This window comes from Schistocerca gregaria, chromosome 3, assembly GCF_023897955.1.
Source record: "Schistocerca gregaria isolate iqSchGreg1 chromosome 3, iqSchGreg1.2, whole genome shotgun sequence".
In the NCBI taxonomy this organism is placed as follows: domain Eukaryota; kingdom Metazoa; phylum Arthropoda; class Insecta; order Orthoptera; family Acrididae; genus Schistocerca; species Schistocerca gregaria.
The window spans coordinates 158,815,748-158,839,482 of NC_064922.1; the positions used below are offsets into that span (position 1 = coordinate 158,815,748).

Consider the following 23,735-nt stretch of genomic DNA (forward strand, 5'->3'; position numbering starts at 1 on the left):
ATGTGCCAGAGAACTGTAAAATTTTGGTCCAGATCTTTTTTTCTCTTGTGTTGTGTTTGCAATTTCTGTATATTGGTTCCCGTTCTTAGGTATGATGGAATGCAGTCTTTTACATTCCTTCTTATACCATGTGCCCCTAATATTGTTTTGTGGTGTACAACAGAGTCAAATACTCCTATACATTTATGTCTACAGTGTAACTTGATTAGCCGGCTGGTGTGGCCGAGCAGTTCTAGGCATTTAAGTCTGGAACAGCGCGACCGCTACAGTCGCAGGTTCGAATGGGGATGGATATGTGTGATGTCCTTATGTTAGTTAGGTTTAAGTAGTTCTAAGGGACTGATGACCTCAGATGTTAAGTCCCATAGTGCTCAGAACCATTTGTAACTTGATTAACATATTCTTGATGAGATCTATGACTGCAGGTATCATGCATTTATCTTTCTGGAAGGCAGACTGGTTCATGCTGATTAATTCAGATTTTATCAGAAAAACAATGAGTCTCTGTGTATATGCCTATTCAAATATCTTTGATATGAATAGTAGGAGAGATATGGGACTGTGACTTTCTGGTTTGTATTCATTTCCATTTCTGTGTAATGGTCTTATCAGAGCTGTCTTTAAGCAGTTGGAAACTACCAAGCATGTCTGGAAAGTAAGTACCATTTTGAAAAAAACTCATGAAAACATTTTTTTTCAAATCATACTTTATTTTTACAAGAAAGAGCATATCTTACACTATTTTTCTATATAGTTGCCTCCATTGTTCATATGCCATTTTGACTTTGTGGGAAATCACATTTTCTATGCCCTCTTCATAGAAAGATGACACCAGTGAAGACTGCCACTGCTGAACATCATTTTTTGTATCATCACTGCTGTCAAAAGTTCTATCATCAAAAATCACACTTCAGGTTCAAGAACAAGTTGTAGTAAAAATGTGAAAGATCAGGGCTATAAGGTGGGTGACAGAACCGCTCCCAACCAGATTGCTGAGGAAGGTTTTGAGTGACATCAGCAGAATGGGGATATGTGTTGTCATGAAGCAACACAATCCCCTGACTGAGCATTCCTTGCCATACAGCCCCAATTTTGCAGCGTCTGACTACCACCTGTTCTTGAACTTGAAATGCGATATTGGAGGAAGGCACTTTGACAGTGATAATGATACAAAAACAGTGTTCAGTAGTGGCCGTCTTCACTGGTGACATCTTTCTATGAAGAGTCCATGGAAAAGCTGGTTTCCTGCTGTTACAACTTTCTGAACAATGGTGGCAACTATGTAGGACAACAGTTTAAGATAAGCTTTTTCCTATAAAATAAATTTTGGTTTGAAAAAATGTTTTTATAAGTTATTTCCAAAGTGGTACTTACTTTCTGGACATCTGTCTCAAATTTACATTGTAGTCAGAATTCCTCAGTTTTGTATTCATTTTATCACAAACCATTTCTGATGACAGAGACAACACCACAGAGTGATCAACATCAGGCATCGCAGGAACCCACGCATGTCACACCACCTATTGCTGGAGTCCCTGTGAGTGTTGACAGTAGCCAGTACAACTGTTCAGGCCGTGGTTATGTGCGAGACTCGGCCAGTTGCCAAATATATCACCGTTGTGAATGGGGCATGAAGCATACTTATATCTGCCCAGAAGGCTTACATTACGACTCGCGCACCCAACTATGTGATTGGCCACAGATAGCTAACTGCCCCATGGATAACTCTTCACAGCGTATAGGTAAGAACCTCGCAGACTTTGTATGTGACATTGTACTTAATGGAAAAGTCCATTCAGAAAATTCCTTAATTTACAAAGAAACAGATGGACTTTTTGGTACTTACCTTCAAGAGGCTCAATTCCCAGTGCTGATGACAGAAAAACATACAAGAGATAATGATACTACTAGCTTCTGGAAGATATTTGCATTCCTTTTTCCTCATACGAGGTGGATCCCTCTAAGTCTGAATTTTAAGACACATGTCCTCTCCTCCATCCTTCTCCCCCATCCAGTCTCCCCTTGCTGAAGAAAAAAATCTTTATGACACTGATTCTTTTTGTGTGTGTATTTCTGTTGGCAATAATGTAAGTTGTCTCTCATGAAGGTAAGCATTAGGCAGCCTTACCCATCTGTCTAAATATAAGTTTATTTTCTTAACAAATATTTTGATGCAGAGGCATAAGGGGCAGACCAGTCAAAACAAGACGTTTATTGTCTTCAAGGAAAAATGTTTGTGGTTGTCTATGGAACCATGATTGTATCTAGATGTGCACCTCTTCATTGGAACCAAACTGATGGCTACAAATGTCTTTCTTCAGAGCTCCAAAAATATGGAAATCATATGGGGAGAGATTGGGACTGTATGGAGGATGTGTGAGGGCTTACCAGTGAACTTGTGCAGCATAATCAAAACAACCTTGACAACTTGTAGGTGGGCATTATCCTATAACAGAGTGAGTCTGCTTGTCAGCCTGTTGCTCACAAAATTTCTGGAACATGGCACTACAATAATTGCACAGCAGTATGTGGACACACTGCAAAAATTGAAGTGTACCATCAAATCCATTGCTAAGCAATGTTGACTGACAGCATCATTTTGTTGCTCTACCCACAAGTTGGCAAGATTATTTCAGTACACTGCAAAAGTTTTGCTGGGAAGCCCTTACACTTCCTCCATACACCACTGATCTCTCCCCATGCGGTTTCCATATTTTTGGAGACCTGAAGAAAGACATTTGTAGCCGCTGAGGTGCAAGCCTGGGCATCATCATGGTTCCGTAGGCAACAGCAAATATTTTCACATAAAGCTGTTGACCATCTTGTCTCATAGTGGAACAAATGTATTAACAGTTGTGATGATTACTTTTGCAATAATAAACAGTTTACTTACTTTTTTCCCATCTGTCATGTTTTTGTTAACTGTGCCTTATTTAATAGCACGAACTTTATTAAAAAGTGTAGCTGAAAACAGTTTAATGTGTTTGTGAAATGATTTGTGGAAAAGTAAGAAATAAAAAAGTGTAATGAAACATTTTATACACCTTTGAACAGTGCTGAAAATCGTGTATAGCCGATGACATGCCAATTGAGAATTTTAAGTTCAGTGTTTAACTTAGAACCTTAGAATTTTAATGAGTTATATGGCATATCTGTTTGGTAGATTATGAAGACCACCAGAGAAACATCCTCCATTGCTTTTTAAAAGTCAGAGTTAAATGTTAAACTTTAAATTGTCAATTGACACCTCATTTACTGTACATAATTTTGAGTATCGTTCAAATGTGCATTTAATGTTCCTCTAATCTATTTTATTTCCTACTTTTAGACAACTCTCAAAAAAATTGAATGTCCCTTTTATTTTTATTTTATTTTCAGATTTTACTCAGAAAGAATCAAATACGTTGTATTTATTACCTTGATTATTTTAAGCAATTAAATGTTTTTTTGCACTACTGCACCTCATGCTGGTCAATTTGGTGGCCTATTTGTCCATGAAAATTTGGCTATGAAAATTCAGACAAAAATTCATTGTGTAATTTATAGAGAGACATGTTTTACCTCTGCTCAAATATTTGTTGAAAAGAAGTACTTACCTGCTATATTTTGTTACTATGAATCTACAATATTTATTTTGGCAGCGGTCAGAATTCTAAGATGAGTGGAAGTCACATATACTTACTTTCATGTGCCAGAGTGAGGAATGTTAGATGACTTAACATCATGTTGCTATTCTGCTCTATTACAGTGCTTCAACTGCATGTGGGGATGTTTATGTATTTGTGGGTTGAGTCAGCATTGTGAGTACCGTTTGGGAACTGCTGCAACAGGTTTAGTAATCATTCAGGGATGCACATCAAATTAAATTATGGCAGTAAGCGCTGACCTAGAGATAATACAATAATTTCTCTTAACGTTATCATCTTAAGTTACAAATCAGGACTGAAATCCTTATTCTGTTTGTATAGTCAATTAGTTACACGAGTGTTTTCTCAGGACTGTGTAGAATGTTTCAGTGACAATGCAGTAGAGCCATAATGTTGATTGTTTGGTGATACATTGGCACCAATTCCATTTGCATGAAAACAGAATTATCATTTCTTCTTATCACTTTCTCTTACTGATGCATTTCTATACTCCTATTTAATTCACTTCAATAATTCCACATGTACTTTGTGTCTTCTAGAACAAGAGAACCAGTCAGAGGTAGCCTGCAATGAGGAAGGACTTATGGAAGATCCAAAAGACTGTAATAGGTATTACATGTGTCATAAAGGCGTGGCACAGCACTATTCGTGCATGCTTGGTCAGTATTTCAATGTGCAAAAGGGCATTTGTGAATATGGCAGTTGCATGCCAAAGGCTCCTCAGGACAACATTCCAAGCAGTCAAACAAGAAATCTGGTTGGAGGTAACTTTCAACTTACTTAAATAGCTCTATCCTGATTTTTTACTCATCCTGTGCAAGTGTACATGTGTGTTTTGCACTACATGTCTTCTGAATAGAGAGTTATCATGCGCTTATCTTTTATAATCTACAAATAGGAGCCAGAGAGTCAGTTTGTTTATTCATGTGAATAATGTCAAGTTCTCAAAGCAAAGAATTACAGAAAATCATTAATTAAAACTTCCGGGCTGAATTATTGTGGTCCATATATAAAACTTCTTCTCCTTCCTGACGTTTCATTGCCTACTGCAGGCAACAAAATAGTAGGAAGGAGAAGAAGTTTTATATATGGACCATGGCAATTCAGCCTGGAAGTTTTAATTAATGAAGACACTGGCTGTGAAAGCTTGCTTACATGTTATGAACATTACAGAAAATATTTATAATATATGCAAAGAAAGTATACTCACTGAGTGGCAAACTAGTCACAATATTTTTATTGATAATAATGATGATGTATTAACAAATCTATGTATATTAGCACTAGTATTTCCCTCGAGAAGCAGTATTAATTAACTTTCATGCAGAAAAAAGTATTGAACTTTATTGATCCAGAAAACTACAGTTCATTCATAAAATGTCAGTGAAAATCAACTGTAAAATATCAGTCCATTTTAAAAAAAACAATGTCCTTGATGTAAATCCAAATAAATAAGGCTGATGTTTGAGGACCAGGAAGGAGGAGAAAAAGGGGGGGGGGGGGGGGGAGCTGGGCAGTTACTTATCTGCTGGTAATTACAATGCTTTTAGATGGAGCACAAATTTTGGTAGGACAAATATGGGGAATGAATGTGGCTGTGCTTTTTCAAATGAACTATTCCAGTATATATCTATATTAATTTAGAAAGACTGCAGGAAACTTAAACCATTTTGCCAGATAGTGATTTGAAGATCACAACCTCTGAATATAAGTTCAGTGTGTTAATTCCTGCAGCACTTTGCGTAATCTCTTTTAGTTGGGAGAAGGCACATAATTGAATCCTATCAAGTACACTTGGATCAGAATAACGAAATTATTGGCAGTTGAGGGTGGAAGGGAGCAATGTTGTCGGTTTTCAAGTACATGAGTTGCAGTATGGCTGCAGCAGCAACAGCCTGTGTTTTTCCTTATTGGACTGCCTTCTGACGTCACCTTTTAACGTGCATTACTGAATTCACTTTTCAGGATCATAATATCCTTGTGGCTTAACAAATGCACTCCCATGCATAAAATGATACTGTGTTACTGTTATTTGTATATCTCAACTAAAGCGCTAGGAATTGCACTGTCTTTTACAATAATCAGAATGAATCACATTCACTTGTCATATTCAGTATGAAAGATGTGTTAAAATGGATCTGAATTGTTCATGTAAATACAGTAACTAACAACATTAAAATAATATAAATTGCCTGAGTTCTTACCAATCACTGCAGTGTGCATGCAGAGTGTCATATTTGTGCAGAAGATTATTCCTTAATAATGAGATGAGATTTATTGTGCAAATGCAGCTCATACCGTTCAGTGAAAAATATGTAATACAAACACAAAGATGAAGATAAATTAAGGCAAAGGGTAAATGCCACTTAGTTCGGAACAACTTTCTTCCTCCACAGTGTCATTATGTGAGCTCTGGTGTGTGAACAAGTCATTGGAATTCCCTAAGGATATAATAACATTTTCAATATTACTCTCTAACTTTTCCATGCTTCTTTAAGAGCCATTTCTGTGGGTCATACAACATAACTCCACCTTTCTAGCATTATTTGTGCCACTCATTCCTCTAACAGTATTTTAATTTTTGCCACAGTGAAGCTTTTGTTGAAATGTAATGTTTAATCTGCCCCCCAATTCATTTTGATGGTGTTGAAGTGTCAGTGGTACAGTAGAAGTGCAAGAACCCTGTTTCCACCTTCTCTGATGCAAAATAAAGTCACTACACCCAGAAACAAAGCAGTATCAGAGAGATTTGTCAACAATGAACGGAATGAGGCATGGCCGAGTGCGTTCTCTGATGGGCTGTTACTGTGGTAACAGCTCTACAAACAGCTGCACATCAATCACTTTTTCATTCTGATCTGGGTATAAATTATGTACTGTGGTTTCATCCTCACTGAAAAGTAAGGGACCAACCACATGACTATAAGTGTACATGAAAATGCTCAAAGCTTTGATTTTTAAACTCTTTGTTACATACTTCTGGACAGCACAAGGCTTCCAAGAAATTTGCGTTTGAATTTTGTGTCTACCTTTGATAACAGATCTCTTCATCTGAGTGATGTTTGTTTCAGTTTCTATATACTTTGGTTTATTACATGCTTTGATTTCTTCCAAGACCAAACTTGTGAGACTGTACTATAATCTCTTTTTCTTACTGTTACCTTTGGAATGTGCCATTTGCAACTGGTACAGAGATAGATGTTAATCTCTCATATATGAATGTTTCTTATCAGCACAGGTGGCCTCTCTGTCCCTTTTATGTAACACACCCTTAATTTCTTGAAACTGACTAAGGCACTGTTTCAGAAACTGCTCTTTAAACAGTGTAATTAAATTTTGTCCTAAAGTGATTACCAGCTATCACATGAAAATATGTTCCCCATAATAAGAACATGCACAATACTATCTCTCAGATAGATGTAAAGTTTACATTTTGCTTGTGGTGTGAAATGTTACTCAGTAATTCCAGCTGCATGTGGGAGACTATTTGAGATGTTTTGCTTACTAGCATCATGAAACTTCTTTCATTTGAAAATTTCTCTGTATGTAATATACATTCTACATCTACATCTATGCAGCACTCTGCAATTCACACTTAAGTTCTTGGCAGAGGGTTCATTAAATCACCTTTACATTACTTCTACCATTCCACTCTCAAACAACATGCATGAAAAAATGGACATGTAAACTTTTCTGCACTAGTTCTGATTTCTCTTACTTTAGTATGATCATTTCTTCTTATGTAGGCTGGCATCAATAAATTACTTTTACCTTCAGAACAGGAAGTTTGTAATTGAAATTTCATGAAAAGATCTCACTGCTATGAAAAAAGGGTTTGTTTTAATGATTGCTGCCCCAATTGGCTTATCATCTCCGTGACACTCTTTCCACTATTTCACAATAATACAAAACTAACTTCCCTTCTTTCAAGTTATTTGATGTCCTCAGACAACCTTATGTGGTAAAGATCACATACTGCATTACATTACGCTAGCAGATGACCGACAAACATAATGTAGGAAGTCTCTTTTGTGGACCTGTTGTGTTTTCTAAGTGTCCTGCCAATAAAACACCATCTTTGGTTTGCCTTCTCTGCCATATTATCTGTCTGATCATTCCCATTTCAGTTGTTCATTATTGTAGTTCCTAGGTGTTTAGCTGAATAGACAGCCTTTAGATTTGTGTGGTTTATTGTGTAAATGAAATTTAACTGGTTTCTTTTAATAGTCATGTGGATGATCTAACACTTTTTCTTATTTGCAATCAACTGCTACATGTTGCGCCTTACAGATATTGTGTCTAAGTCATCTTGCAGTTGATTTTGATCTTCTAATGATGGTAAGGCACAGTGCCATCTGCAAACAATATAAGATGGCTGCTCAGAATATCTTCTAAATTGTTTATGTAGATTAAGAACAGCAGAGGGCCTAAACACTTCCTTAGGGAACACTAGCTATCACTTTTGTTTTATTTGATGACTTTCTGTTGATTATTATGCACTATGACCTTTCTCGTTGGGGATCCACACAAGTGAGGTGATACTCCACTGTTACAAGATTTGATTAGAAGTCCCTTGTGCGGGAAAGTGTCAAAAGCTTTTTGGAAATCTAGAAATATGGAATATATTTGAGATCCCTTGTCATAGCTCTCATTACTTCGTGCAAATAAAGAGCAACTTGTATTTCACAAGAATGGTGGTTTTTGAGTCCATGATGACTGTGTGTCAGTAATCCATTTTCTTTGAGGTAATTCATAATGGTTGAACGTAATGTCTGTTTCAAAATCCAACTACACATATGTCAGTGATACTGGTCTGTAGTTCATCAATTACTTGTATTTCCATTCTTGAGTACTAGTGTGATCTGTGCAACTTCCCAGTCTTTGATATGGATCTTCCATTGATTTAGTGGTTGTGTGTGGTTGCTAAGTGTTGAGCTTTTGTGTCAGCATACTCTGAAAGAAACCTAATTGGTTCACAGTCTGGACTGGAAGCCATGCCCTTAGAAAGAAGTGACTTGTTGATGCACATCTTATAACCTCTTTTCAAGACACTATCCATTTTGTTCAGCTGATCTCCATTGCTATCTCTGTAAAAAATTGAAATGTTAGCATCAAACCTTGAAGTAATATTTTTATGCATTTTTTATTGCAGAGGACCATTACAAAGTGGTGTGTTATTATGCCAGCTGGGCGTGGTATCGCAAAGAAGGAGGAAAATTTGTGCCCGAGCACATTGATCCCACTCTGTGTACCCACATTGTATATGCTTATGCATCACTGGATCCTAACACACTCACCATGAAATACTTTGATGAGCGTGCGGACAAGGAAAACAGTGAGTATGAAAGTGTTCTTAAATTTAATTATGCGGGATTAAATTTTGTCATTGTAATATTTGATATAGGTTAGAGAACATATAATGTGGATACATAAAGATATGAGAACTGTTAAATGTTTTAGCCAGTGCAGCAGCTTTGTCCCATCAAGAATTTCCACAATAAATGTCTGAGAGTGTTGCCTAATTACTGTAGATAGCTCTACATACATACTCTGCAAACCACTGTGAAGTGCTTGACAGAGGTTACTTAGCATGATACCACATGTTTGGCTTTCTCCATATTCAAATTTCACATATAATTTCAAACTGACAGAACTTAAATAAAAAATCTGCTGATACTAAATGTTGTGAGTATTCAGACCTCTGTTGATTTTCAAGGTCCTATTTGCACCTTCTTTTTTGTGTGCAATGTATTTAAAATTAATAATAATAATAATAATGGTGTTATACTAAAACATCCATGTTTAATTGATGTGGTATTTAGTTTTTAGTGTAGCATATTTGCATTTTTATAACAGTTTTTTTCCCTTGTGTTTGAGTCAGTGACACACTCCGCATTACTAAAGATTTTCATTCATGGTGAGGTCTTTGGAACTCATTGTGTGAATTAATTAACAGTTCATCATACTTTTATGGGGTGTATAATTAATGATTTTTAGTACTACTGAAATTAATACAACTGCTTTCTCAATCAGTCATATCTTGTCATTAATGTAGTAACCACTGTGTGCATCACACAGAGTAAATTGTTTGTGTGTATATGTGTCTCATGACAGAGCAGAGGTATTAAATGTGTTATCTGTGTAAGATTACTTGGTTTAATATTTTTATGTGCATGTCACTACATTTGTTTCTCTGCTTACAGTAAATACATGTACTTTTTCTGATTATTCTTCTGCAAAGACTGGAATAATGAGCGATACATGTCTTAGGTTAGAACAGAATTTATTTATCATGTTTTACAAAGTTGTTTTTGTGTCTATAAAAATGTCTCTGCATTATTCCATTGTAGATTTCTATGAGAGGTTAACTGAATTACCAAAGAAGTCAGGTCACCACCAGCAGCATGCATCTGACGTGACAGTGATGATAGGCCTGGGAGGATGGACAGATTCTGCTGGGGACAAGTACAGCAGACTAGTGAGTGAAGGATCAGCACGGCGACGTTTTGTGTCTAAGGCAGTGGAATTCCTACACAGACATCAGTTTGGTGGTCTTCATCTGGACTGGGATTACCCTCGTTGTTGGCAGTCCAACTGTGGGCGTGGGCCTACTTCAGATAAACCAAATTTCACAAAACTTGTACAAGTATGTAATATATTGTAACATCCGTGCTAATATTTACTTAAAACATTGTGTCATATTATGCGCTGGAGTGAGATAATGTTTTAAAGGTTTTCAGTTATTTTAACACTTTTTTCCTAAAATTAGAAAGTTATTAGGCTTTATATAGGCTAAAATTTCGCTGTTACGCTAGCTTACAACCAATCTTATATGAAAATTCCTATTTATACCACTGTTTCCCTAGATTACTGTTATGTGACTTTCCTGGTGGTAAATAAAAAACTGAAGATTGGATACAAATCTTTTGAAGCATAAGAGATTATCAGTTGATTGAAAAAAATGGCTGACAAGTAAAATATAAAAAATACATTTGAGTTCTTTTACCTTTTGAAATCTAGAAGGTCTAATGACTTTATTTTGGCTGCCTCTCATCTTCGGAAATAACTGGTTAGTCCAAAATGTGAACAGAATGATAGCAGCTGTTACTCGTACCTGTAAAATAAGTGATGCTTTACTTTTGTTGCATTTAAACCAGTATTTTTCTTTCATGTGTTAAACTTTTAAGTCTGGTTACAACATAACGGTCCTAAAAGAAATATGAAAAGCAAAATATGATAAAACTGTCAAATTTTACATATTTCTCTTTACAAATTCTAAATCTTCTTTCTCATTCCATTTGTTGTAGTGTTCCATTAAACTTGCTTTCTTCAAAAATATTTTTGTAGCTGCATATTCCAAGCTGTTAGTCATTATTATCGGGTTATTTCATCAACTGATGTTCTCTTGTTTCCAAATCTCCAGTAACTTACTTAAATTGAAATAAAGTAACGAGTAAAAATACCTCTAAGTTTTTGTTGTAGGTTAAGTATTACAAATTTTGTTTCCTAATAAGACTGAATGTTTCAGGAATTGCGCCAAGCATTCAAGAAACAAAATCCGCCACTTGCACTGGCAATTTCTATTTCTGGTTATCATGAAGTGATAGATGAAGCTTACGACTTAGCTGAACTAGGTCGCAACACAGATTTCATGTCTGTCATGACCTACGATTACCATGGCAGCTGGGAGAAGAGTACAGGCCATGTCAGCCCACTATACCATCGCAATGGTGATATTTTCCCCATGTACAATACAGTTAGTATTACTATTTTCACAAGTATCAATTTTTAATGAACTTATTGTCATAGACAAATTAACATAAAATTTCATATAACTTAAACATAACTAATAACCAGCAGTAATAATTTACACGCATTAAAATACAATTGAACAATTTGACTCGTAGTATGTATCATGAATAAATTTTAAATAATTGTACTCTATCTGTTTAATTTCAACAGAATGACACAATGGAATACCTTGTGAACAAAGGAGCACCTCGTGACAAACTGCTGGTTGGCATTCCATTTTATGGCCAGAGCTATACACTCGAAAACCCAAGTAACCATGATATAGGTGCACCTGCCACAGGACCAGGACTTGCAGGAGAGTTCACCATGCAACCAGGAATGCTAGCATATTATGAAATTTGTGATCGAGGTCAGTGGCAACATTAACTCACTTCAGAAGTGATGTGTACAAACATCATCCAGAAATTAAAAAAAAGAACACAACATTTTGTCATAAAAATATATTTATTAATAGTACTGAAAGACATACATTTTACTTCTTCACATAGTTATCTTGATTGTTGAGGCACTTGTCTCACTTTAGTAACAGTTTAAGTAATTCTTCCTAATGCCAAGCAGCTACACGGTGATTCAATTTTTAGTGGTGGCATCCTTTAAATCATTATCATGCACTCAGTACCGCTCTTAATTTTCAGAAAGAGGTGAAAAGAAAGATGCAATCTGTGAACTGTCTGTATAAAACTCAAGTATCTCACTGTGGGAGTCATTACTTAACCTCTCCAACAATCAGGATCATTGTCTTCATTTCCACTTTATCCAGCATCAAGCCTGGTTGAGACATTTATGATGGTTTTCCACTTTACTCTGTCATTCCACAGCACTTCTTCTGTAACAGTTTTGTTCCAGTCCAGACAGCTTCTTCTTACACTCATCTTTATTAAGTCAATCCATCTTGTTCTATGCCCTCTCTTTCCCTCACATGATGTCCATCTTTCATGATAGTATTCTTCTATCTTCCATTCTCTTTACATTTCCAAACCATTTTAATTTGTTCTCCTCATTTCTCTCATTAAGCTTGTCTACTCCTATTTCATTTGTAACATTGTCATCCCACTCCCTCTCCTTGTTTTTCCTAACATGCACTAATAATGAAGATACTGTTGCTAATAACATTTTAGTTACTCTTATATACACTCTTGGAAATGGAAAAAAAGAACACATTGTCACCGGTGTGTCAGACCCACCATACTTGCTCCGGACACTGCTAGAGGGCTGTACAAGCAATGATCACACACACGGCACAGCGGACACACCAGGAACCGCGGTGTTGGCCGTTGAATGGCACTAGCTGCGCAGCATTTGTGCACCGCCGCCGTCAGTGTCAGCCAGTTTGCCGTGGCATACGGAGCTCCATCGCAGTCTTTAACACTGGTAGCATGCCGCGACAGTGTGCACGTGAACCATATGTGCAGTTGACGGACTTTGAGCGAGGGCGTATAGTGGGCATGCGGGAGGCTGGGTGGATGTACCGCCGAATTGCTCAACACGTGGGGCGTGAGGTCTCCACAGTACATCGATGTTGTCGCCAGTGGTCGGCGGAAGGTGCACATGCCCATCGACCTGGGACCGGACCGCAGCGACGCACGGATTCACGCCAAGACCGTAGGATCCTACGCAGTGCCACAGGGGACCGCATCGCCACTTCCCAGCAAGTTAGGAACACTGTTGCTCCTGGGGTATCGGCAAGGACCATTCGCAACCGTCTCCATGAAGCTGGGCTACGGTCCCGCACACCGTTAGGCCGTCTTCTGCTCACGCCCCAACATTGTGCAGCCCGCCTCCAGTGGTGTCGCGACAGGTGTGAATGGAGGGACGAATGGAGACATGTCGTCTTCAGCGATGAGAGTCGCTTCTGCCTTGGTGCCAATGATGGTCGTATGCGTGTTTGGCACCGTGCAGGTGAGCGCCACAATCAGGACTGCATACGACCGAGGCACACAGGGCCAACACCCGGCATCATGGTGTGGGGAGCGATCTCCTACACTGGCCGTACACATCTGGTGATCATCGAGGGGACACTGAATAGTGCACGGTACGTCCAAACCGTCATCTAACCCATCGTTCTACCATTCCTAGACCGGCAAGGGAACTTGCTATTCCAACAGGACAATGCACATCCGCATGTATCCCGTGCCACCCAACGTGCTCTAGAAGGTGTAAGTCAACTACCCCGGCCAGCAAGATCTCCGGATCTGTCCCCCATTGAGCATGTTTGGGACTGGATGAAGCGTCGTCTCACGCGGTCTGCACGTCCAGCACGAACACTGGTCCAACTGAGGCGCCAGGTGGAAATGGCATGGCAAGCCATTCCACAGGGCTAGATCCAGCATCTCTACGATCGTCTCCATGGGAGAATAGCAGCCTGCATTGCTGCGAAAGGTGGATATACACTGTACTAGTGCTGACATTGTGCATGCTCTTTTGCCTGTGTCTATGTGCCTGTGGTTCTGTCAGTGTGATCATCTGATGTATCTGACCCCAGGAATGTGTCAATAAAGTTTCCCCTTCATGGGACAATGAATTCATGGTGTTCTTATTTCAATTTCCAGGAGTGTATAACAAAAATCCTCACTTCTTGATGATGGTTGCCTTGTTCTAGCAGGTTGTGTTCTCGTGGATATTTTTACTGTTGTAGCTGATGATGTAGTTGTTTATGTAGCTGAATATGTTGTCACTCTTGCTGTTTCTTTGTTCTTTGGTCCTGACTGTGTTTGTTATTGTTAACAATGTAACTACTGGAACACTTTTTTTACATTTTGCTTCTCAAAACAATGTTACATATCCAATGTTACTATAATGTCAGAAACAATGTGGCCATATGCTAATTAATATATTTGGTTCATTACTGGTGGAGCAGCAGATATACTGAAGAGAATACATTATTTTCAGTTCTTTATACACATATATTTCTTTGAGTACTGCCTGCAATCACATAAAGTCGTTTTGCTGGTTCAATATGAAATCATTCCAGTATGATTCTTGCACCATCATTTATATTTTTGAGCAACAAGATTACATTTGCAATCAAGGCATTTAACAAACATCAAGACATTTTTGACAGAAAATAAGCTACTAACTACAAATATTTGACACCACTGAATCTTTTTTTTTTCTTTTTTAAAATAAATGTTGGCAGCTGAATTGCAGCCTTTTGACTCTGATCATGAACCATACATCTTGTACTGTGATAGTTATTCATAAATTGTTCATACCTCAGTTTCATAATTACCAATTCAAAATAAGTCTTCTTTGATTCAGTACTGTACTTTGCCAGGATCTTTTTTCTGGACTATCTTTATCTGCTGAAAAACACTTCTCTTTACTGTGTCTGCTTCTGAAAATCTCTGGTAGATTTCACTTTATTGACATGTGTGGCCAATGCCAAGTAACAATGGTCATGACGTGTCCAACATCCTAAAAATAATTGCCGGATAAATAAAACTACTGCTACTACTACTGCACTTTAAAAGATAACAACAGTAAAATGTGGATTTTGTTTTTCTGATATTGTAAATTTTGGCAGCTTACAACTAAGGTACCGGTATGTGGTATTTTCCCATACATACAGGGTCATGCAGCTGCCCCTGCTGATGTTATTTTATGCAACTTGCTATGTTGTATCTGACCTTTAAAACAAATGCATGAGATTTTCAATTCTATTGCTGACTACACACAAACTATTAGTCTCACAGAAGAAAAGAACAGGACATTTTTGTGGGAAATTGAATGTAGTTAAATTTTGCTCTGGGATACATTTTTGCTAGAGGCCGTAGTTTTCGAGTTATTTAAGAAAACGTACCAAAGTTAGATTCAAACGATCCCCAACCTCCACACTCAGCCCCCTCTGGAAGGGTTTCTGGTACATTGTTCACAGTACTCCCTCCTACCATTTCACAAAGGTTTCTGACTGCATGAATTGTTTCCAACATTTGACTATTTTGGTCTTCATTGACTGACATTTGTGGAAATTCTACTTAACAATTTTGTGAATTTTAACTGTTTAAAGTAAGCAGTTACATCTTGTATTTGTCAGGCCTTCTACTACAGTGCTTGTAAGGATTAAGTTTGGATAAAATTGCCAATACAATTAGTTTTAGCTTAATGTTTACAAAAGTCATTTTTCTTTCATTATCCTCATGGTCATGTTTAAATTGATAATATTAACAAAATAGCCAAGTATGTTGGTGGTGTAATAGCCCAGCCAGTAAAGACCAAAAAAAGGTTGAATATTGGAAATGGTTCATGTAGTTTGAAATTTTTGTAGAGTGGTAGGAGGAAGTGGCATGAACAAAATACTAGAAATCCTGACTGATGGAGGATGAGTGTTGGAGTGGAGGTGCATCTGAATATCACTTTTATATGCTTTTCTTGAATAACTCAAAAACCATCGTCAGTGAAAATGTTTCCCAGTACAAAATTTAACTTAAATTTTCAACAAAAAGACCCTGTTCAATTATTCTTTAAGACTAATAGTCTGCATATAGCATGCAAGAGCATATGAAAACTGCATGGTTTTGAAAGCCAGATATAACACTGCAGGTTGCTTAAAAAGACATCAGTAGGGACAGCTGAATCTCCCCATATATTCACTTCTTTGTATAGCTGGCATAATGTCTCATTCTCTGCCATGTTCATTGCCTGTAGTGAAATGGTACTAACTTCTGTGTAGTTTACAAGCAGTTATCCATTCACAGTGAAGTTTTTATCATTTGCAATCCAGTGTCCACCTTTCGTCATCTTTCAAAAACACCAGGCGTTTCTTCTTTGCATACCCAAGGCATACTGTCTTAGGTGAATAAAGTCATCACCATGTAAGTTTTTTAAATTATTATTATTATATACGAGGGGGGACCCAAAAGAAACTGGATTGTTGCCATAAAAAATTTATTGATGAACCTTTTTACAAAATTACTTCAGTCACCTTCAAAATACTCTCCATTACATGCGATGCACTTGTCAAGTCTCTTTCCCACTGTTGGAAGCTCTCAAGTTTGATATTGTCCAGTGCCCTTTGCGAAGCTGATTTTACCACCTCCACATCGTCATAATGCTCCCCTTTTATCGTTTTTTTCATTAATGGAAATAGGAAAAAGTCACATGTGGCTAGGTCCAGCAAATACAGAACGACAGACCACCTCTGAGATGCCAAATAGTGGGTCACTCATAAGGCTGTGTGTGCTGGAGTGTTGTCGTGACGCAGAAACCAGTCACCTGATCACCAAAGTTCTGGGCATTTCCTCCTCACATCCTCTCGCAGACGCCTTAAAACATCCAAGTAAAAGTGCTGGTTAACAATCTGGCCAGGGGGTACAAATTCCCAATGCACAATTCCACAAACGTCAAAAAAGACAATGATCATCGTCTTCACATTTGACCTCACTTGCCTTGCTTTTTTTTTTGGTCTGGGAGAGTTGGGAGTCTTCCACTGGCTTGACGCTTGCTTGGTTTCTGGGTCATACCTGTAACACCAACTCTGTAATGACTTTGTTCGAGAAGTTTGGATCACATGAAATCTCTGTTTTCAAATCCTGACACACATTCATGCGGATGGTTTTTTTGCTCCTATGTGAGAAGGTGCGGAACAAATTTAACAGCAACACATTTCATGTGCAAATCCTCACTTAAAATCTGCTGGCACAAGATCCAACTGATTCCTGTCTCTGCTGAAATTTGGTCGATAATTTGGTGACAATCCTGTTGATCTTATGGCAGACCTTTTCAATGTTCTCCTCATTTCGCGATGTTGAAGGGCATCCAGAACGAGCTTGATCTTTAACACACATCTCACCATGTTTAAAGCACCCAAACCACTCGAAAACCTGTGTGCAGCTCATAGCGTCCTCCTGGAAAGCTTCCTGAAGCATTTGGTGTGTCTCCGTTGCAGTTTTTTTTAAGCAGGAAAAAATTTGACACACACTTTTTGTTCTTTTAATGTTGCCATAACGACTTTGCAGAGGTAACCCACCAACAGTCAGAGAAACACAATACCACACTTGCACGTTCTGCTCTACAATGATGCCATCTGCACAGCTGTTTCATGAAGGTCTCTACTAACACTATCTAGCATGAGAACCCTGCACTACATCTATGAGTGGCAGCACCCTCGGAGTCCGGTTTCTTTTGGCCCCCCCACCCCCCCCCCCCCCCCCCCCTCGCATTTCAGCCTCGTATCACACAAGTGACATCATTACTGGTTTCAGCTTATTAGCAAGTAATCATCAGATGATCTGTGTAAAGAGAAACAAAAGGAATACTAGGAAACTAAATTACAAATCAAACTGACAAACAGTGATATGCATCTGAATACTTTGCATAGTAACTTGACTCTCTGAGCCTCTTCAGTTGATGAGTTACTATGAATGGTTGTATATGGAAGCTAATTTAATTTGTAATTAAGTTTCCTAATATTTTACTATTCATCTTTCCTTTGTTTTCAAACAGATCATGTTATGATGACTTGGTAATAAGCTGAAATCAGCAATAATACCACTTGTCTGTCAAAGATTCACTCTTTGAGTCCACCAAGAGCAATCAAGGGTGAATTTTTGAGAATACCAGTCACTCTTACTAGTGAAATGTCAGAAAAACCATTCTGTAAACGCTGGCAAAAGATCTCAGGAGGAAAACCAACAGGCCATATGTCATGAAATAAAATGTTGGAATGGCATCATTATGCTCCCCAAAGCTGATGATTAATTATTTTTATTCTTGAGCTACTAGTTTTACATGTAGATCATTGTTAACCCTAGATTACTAAACCCTCATAAAAGTTATGATTACTGTAGAGTATAAAAAAGGTTGTTTTGTATTTAACATGGTATGTAACATACGATTGGAGATCTGATAATTGTAATTAACTAATGCATAACCTATAAATTATGATTTCCCTTTAGTAAAGTGTGGAGTAGTAAACTTGATGATGGGTTAGTAGCTATGTAACATTTCCCCCCTGAATACTCACCATTTGATAACAATTAGTTTTAGTGGTGTATGCTTCAGTCGCAGATCCGAATCCTGCATCGGGCATGGATGTATGTGATGACCTTAGGTTAGTTAGGTTTAAGTAGTTCTAAGTTCTAGGGGACTGATGACTTCAGATGTTAAGTCCCATAGTGCTCAGAGCCATTTGAACCATTTTTTTAGTGCTGTATAGTGATGTAAGTCATACAATAAACTGCAAGTGTAGATCAAAAGATACAACAACAAAAAATCATAAAATAAAATGGCTATTTGACTGTAGATGTTTGCTTTCATTTCCTCTTTTTAATTAACAAACTTTGTAAAACAAGTAATTTCTTTACTAATGGACATTAATCATACAAATAAAAATTGTAGGGGGATAAGTAGCTTCAATTTATTTTGGGGGAGGAGGGGGGGACAATCGAAGATAATTGCTTGATATCCCTGTTTCCAGTATTTAAATTTCATTGTAAGATTAATTATTACATGAGTTATATACTTCTCTACAGTGCGCAACAACTTTTGGAAGATTGGACGTGACCGATTCGGAGCCACTGGCCCATTTGCATATGCTGGCAACCAGTGGGTCAGTTTTGAAGATACCAAATCAGTGAAGGAAAAGGTAATGTAATTCCTTATTGACTGAAGGAAAAAAGCAATACAGATCTCTTGGTTGGTACAAAATGTATCAGTCATTTTGTCACCATTAACCATTAGACAATCAATGCTGGATAAAAGCCTTCACTAACATTTTCCTTCTATTACACTCTTCAGCTATACACATCCATGTACACCTGCATGTTTTCTAATGTCACCAGTAGTCATTCAGCTTACAAATATCCTCAGGGACGATAGGACCAATAATTAGGTGCTTGGGTTTAGATCATGTCATCTTGCTCTTACCCATTTGTTATAATTTTATCGATTTATTTACCTGTATATCACATAAAATATACAATATTGTACAGCATAATAATTCTGTGTATTTTTCCTTTCATCTGTAAAAACTTCTTTAGTAGCAGAGCAGTAGGCTTTAACTAATTGTTTTTATGATTTCAGAAACATATTGTTTGTATTAGGTACTGACAGTTCTTACATACATTGTGTACATTAATGTAATGTTCTGAGTACCAAGGTAATTGTACACTATCTAAATACAGTACAGCAGCATGTATTGTACTGAAACTGCATAGCAGACATGTTACAGATATGCAGATAAGCACATATTGAAGAGTTTCTATCAATGTGAAACATACATGATATTCTAAACAAATCACCTCCAAACTATAAATCAAAATTTGTGTGTTTTAAAATGGGATTATATTGAAAAAAATAGTTTTTAGAACATTACAGAGTATTTCATATGGCTAAACACTCACTTGGACACTGGCACTTATATCTCACAAAACACCTGAATCCAGTTGCATTAAAATGTAAAACATGTCTAATTGTAGAATGAAAAGCATAAAGATGTAGTGAAGTTTGTTCTACATCTACATCTACATGCTTACTCTGCAATTCACACTTAAGTGCCTGGCAGAGGGTTCATCGAACCATTTTCATACTACTTCTCTACCATTCCACTCTCGAATAGCATGTGGGAAAAAGGCACACCTAAATCTTTCCGTTCGAGCTATGATTTCTCTTATTTTATTATGATGGTCATTTCTCCCTACATAAGTGGGGTCAACAAAATATTTTCGCATTCAGAAGAGAAAGTTGGTGATTGCAATTTCGTAAATAGATCTCGCCACAAATAAAACTGCCCTTGTTTCAGTGACTGCCACTCCAACTCGCGTGTCATATCAGTGACACTCTCATCCCTATTGTGCGATAACATGAAACGGACTGCCCTTCTTTGCACTTTTTCGATGTCCTCCATCAATTCTACCTGGTAAGGATCCCACACCACGCAGCAATATTCCAGCAGAGGACGGACAAGTGTAATGTAGGCTGTCTCTTTAGTGGGTGTGTCGCATCTTCTAAGTATTCTGCCAACAAAGCACAGTCTTTGTTTTGCCTTCGCCACAATATTATCTATGTGGTCTTTCCAGTTCAAGTTGCTCGTAATTGTAATTCCTAGGTATTTAGTAGAATTGACAGCCCTTAGATTTGTGCAATTTATTGTATATTCAAAATTTATCGGATTTCTTTTACTACCCATGTGGATGATCTCGCACTTTTCGTTGTTTAGTGCCAATTGCCACTTTTCACACCATACAGAAATTCTCTCTGGATCATTTTGTAATTCGAATTGATTGTCTGATGATTTTATTACATGGTAAATTACAGCATCATCTGCAAACAATCTAAGCGGGCTGCTCAGATTATCACCTAGATAATTTATATAAATCAGGAACAGCAGAGGGCCTATGACACTACCTTAGAGAATGCCAGATATCACTTCTGTTCTACTCAATGATTTACCGTCTATCACTACAAACTGTGACCTCTCTGAGAGGAAATCACGAATCCAGTCACACAACTGAGACAATACTCCATATGTATGCAATCTGATTAATAGTTGCTTGTGAGGAATGGTATCAAAAGCCTTGTGGAAATCCAGGAATATGGAATCGACCTGAGATTGCTTGTCGACAGCACTTATTACTTCATGGGAATAAAGAGCTAGCTGTGTTGCACAAGAGTGATATTTTCTGAATCCGTGTTGATTGTGTATCAATAAGTCATTTTCTTCAAGGTGATTCCCTGTATGCGTCATCACACTCTCTATTAGATCAGGATTATTAGTGACTAAGAGGTCAAGTGTGTTTTCACAACCATTTACAATTTGTGTGGGCTCATGAACTAATTGTTCCAAGTAATTCTCAGAGAAAGCATTTAGTACAATTTCGGAAGATGTTTTCTGTCTACCACTGGCTTTGAACATGTATTTTTGCCAACAAATTGAGGGTAGATTGAAGTCTCCATCAATTATAACTGTATGAGTGGGGTACTTATTTGTAATGAGATTCAAGTTTTCTTTGAAGAGGTCAGCTGTTATATCATCTGAGTCAGGGGGTCAGTAGAAGGAGCCAATTATTATTTTGGTATGGCTGTTGAGTATAACCTCTACCCATAGAATTCGCAGGAACTATCTATTTCAACTTCACTAAAAGATAAATTACTACCAACAGACACAAACACGCCACCACCTACTTTATTTAATCTATCCTTTCTGAACATGGTTTGCGCCTCTGTAAAAATTTTGGCAGAATTTATCTCCGGCTTTAGCCAGCTTTCTGTTCCTGTAAGGATTTCAGCTTCAGTGCTTTATATCAGCACTTGAGGCTCTGGTACTTTTCCAACACAACTATGACAATTTACAACTACAATACCGACTGTTGCTTGGTCGATTCTTGTCATTTCTTTGCCCTGTACTCTTTGAGACTGGAGCCCTTTTCGATCTTTCCCAAGACTTTCTAACCTAAAAAGCCACCCAGTCCATGCCACATAGCCCTTGCTACCTGTGTAGCCACTTCCTGTGTGTAGTGGACACCTGACCTATTTAGCGAAACCTGAAACCCCACCACCCTATGGTTCAAGTCGAGGAATCTGCAGACCACATGGTCGCAGAACCATCTGGACCTCTGATTCAGACCCTCCACTTTGCTCTGTACCTAAGGTCTGCAATCGGTTCTGTCGACGATGCTGCAGATGGTGGGCTCTGCCTTAATCTCATAAGCAAGACTGGCAGTCTTCACCAACTCAGATAGCCGTCGGAAACCAGAGATAATCTCTTCCGATCCATAGCGACACACATCATTAGTGCCGACATGAGCCACCACCTGCAGTTGGCTGCACCCTGTACCCTTCATGGCATCCGGTACGACCCTTTCCACATCTTGGATGACTCCCCCAGGTATGCACACGGAGTGCACATTGGCTTTCTTCCCATCCTTAGCTGCCATATCCCTAAGGGGCTCCCTAAGGGGCTTCATCAGCCGCCTAACATTGAAGCTTCCAATGACAAGCAATCCCACCCTCTGCGCTAGTCCGGACCTCTCAGAAAGACCGGCCACTGTGGCAACAGGCGAGGCCACCCTTGCTGGCTCAGAAGTACTTTCAGCAGTGGGCAGCACCTCAAACCTGTTACTGATGCGTAAGGGTACAGCCTTTCAGCCACAAACCCACTTTTGCCTTCTGCCCAGGAAATTGCGACCCCACCACGGTTCGCCAATCATCGTCAGGCATGTGTCGACCGGCAGGGATGTCCGAATCTGAGGATGCAGTGGCATCAGAGATCCCAGGCAATGCTACAGGTTCCAGAGGTGCCAAAGTGCTTGCCTCAGGTGTCCCAATGTCACCGCAGCCCCAGGCAACAGCCTGGAGCCTGTCGACCACAGCCAGCACAGCTTCCAGCTGTTTACGGACAGTGGCCAATTCCTCCTGAATCTGTACACAGCAGGAGCAGTTCCTATCCATCCCTAGCAATATTTTCCTCTCTTTTATCTCACAAGCCGTTCTAAACAAACATATGACTGATCACTATACGAATTTATACTATATGGGTACTAAAACGCGATGCTGCAACTCTCAAATACTATAATATGCCTGAAATTTGTGAATTGAACTATGCAAGTACCCAAAAACACACAAAGAAATTAAGATTTAAACTATGAAACAAATAAGTGAGCTAAGAGTACGACTTGCTGCTGGCTGCTGCTTATCCAACGGCAGCAGCGAGTAATACAAAATTACTATTGACATGTTTTTAGTTTAAGTGTATGTAAACAATACTTCTGATTGTTTTTCCTTGGTGTACTCATTAGCCAGTGAATAGTAATACATCAGTCTTTAAGGTGCAGCACTATCATTAATGAAATATGAGGAACTCTTCACCATTTGTAATTATTATTTTTTCTGTATTAAAGGCTAAGTACATCAAGAATATGGGTTATGGAGGAGCCATGACTTTTACTCTAGATCTCGATGATTTTGAGAACCGTTGCTGTCGTGGTGCATTTCCATTACTGCGCAGCATCAATCGGGTGTTTGGACGAATACCAGACTCTGCAGAGCCTTCAGGTGATGACTGCACTCGTCCCCCTCCTCCTGTCACACCACCACCACCAACATACACTACTGGTGTAGATTCTGGTAAGAATTTGTGCAAGATTTTCTAAAAAAGTTTGTAGTAACACTAGAGTATGTACAGTTATGGTTGCTGGAACAATTCCTTTTCACTTATTATTTATCTGTAGATACATGTAAAGGCATTAGTGGTGAATAGCTCATGGTTAATTGGTGTCCATGAGATCCAAAACCAGCCAGTTCATATTTGAAAGTTGAAGTATGAAACAGTTGTAGAGTAGG

At 38.3% G+C, this 23,735-nt stretch overlaps 1 protein-coding gene across 2 annotated transcripts in view; it reads left to right on the top strand.

Moving 5' to 3' along the window:
• LOC126354154 (probable chitinase 10) overlaps positions 1-23,735 on the top strand; it is a 256,966-nt gene that overhangs the window by 122,822 nt on the left and 110,409 nt on the right. The window contains exons 9-16 of one of the 2 annotated variants that reach the window (XM_050003569.1): positions 1,461-1,742; positions 4,187-4,411; positions 8,800-8,982; positions 9,998-10,293; positions 11,176-11,403; positions 11,610-11,808; positions 18,929-19,041; positions 23,294-23,519. In XM_050003569.1, the coding sequence (XP_049859526.1) occupies positions 1,461-1,742; positions 4,187-4,411; positions 8,800-8,982; positions 9,998-10,293; positions 11,176-11,403; positions 11,610-11,808; positions 18,929-19,041; positions 23,294-23,519 (1,752 nt within the window). The remainder of the gene's footprint in view (positions 1-1,460; positions 1,743-4,186; positions 4,412-8,799; positions 8,983-9,997; positions 10,294-11,175; positions 11,404-11,609; positions 11,809-18,928; positions 19,042-23,293; positions 23,520-23,735) is intronic. The other variant, XM_050003570.1, reaches the window with a different exon arrangement.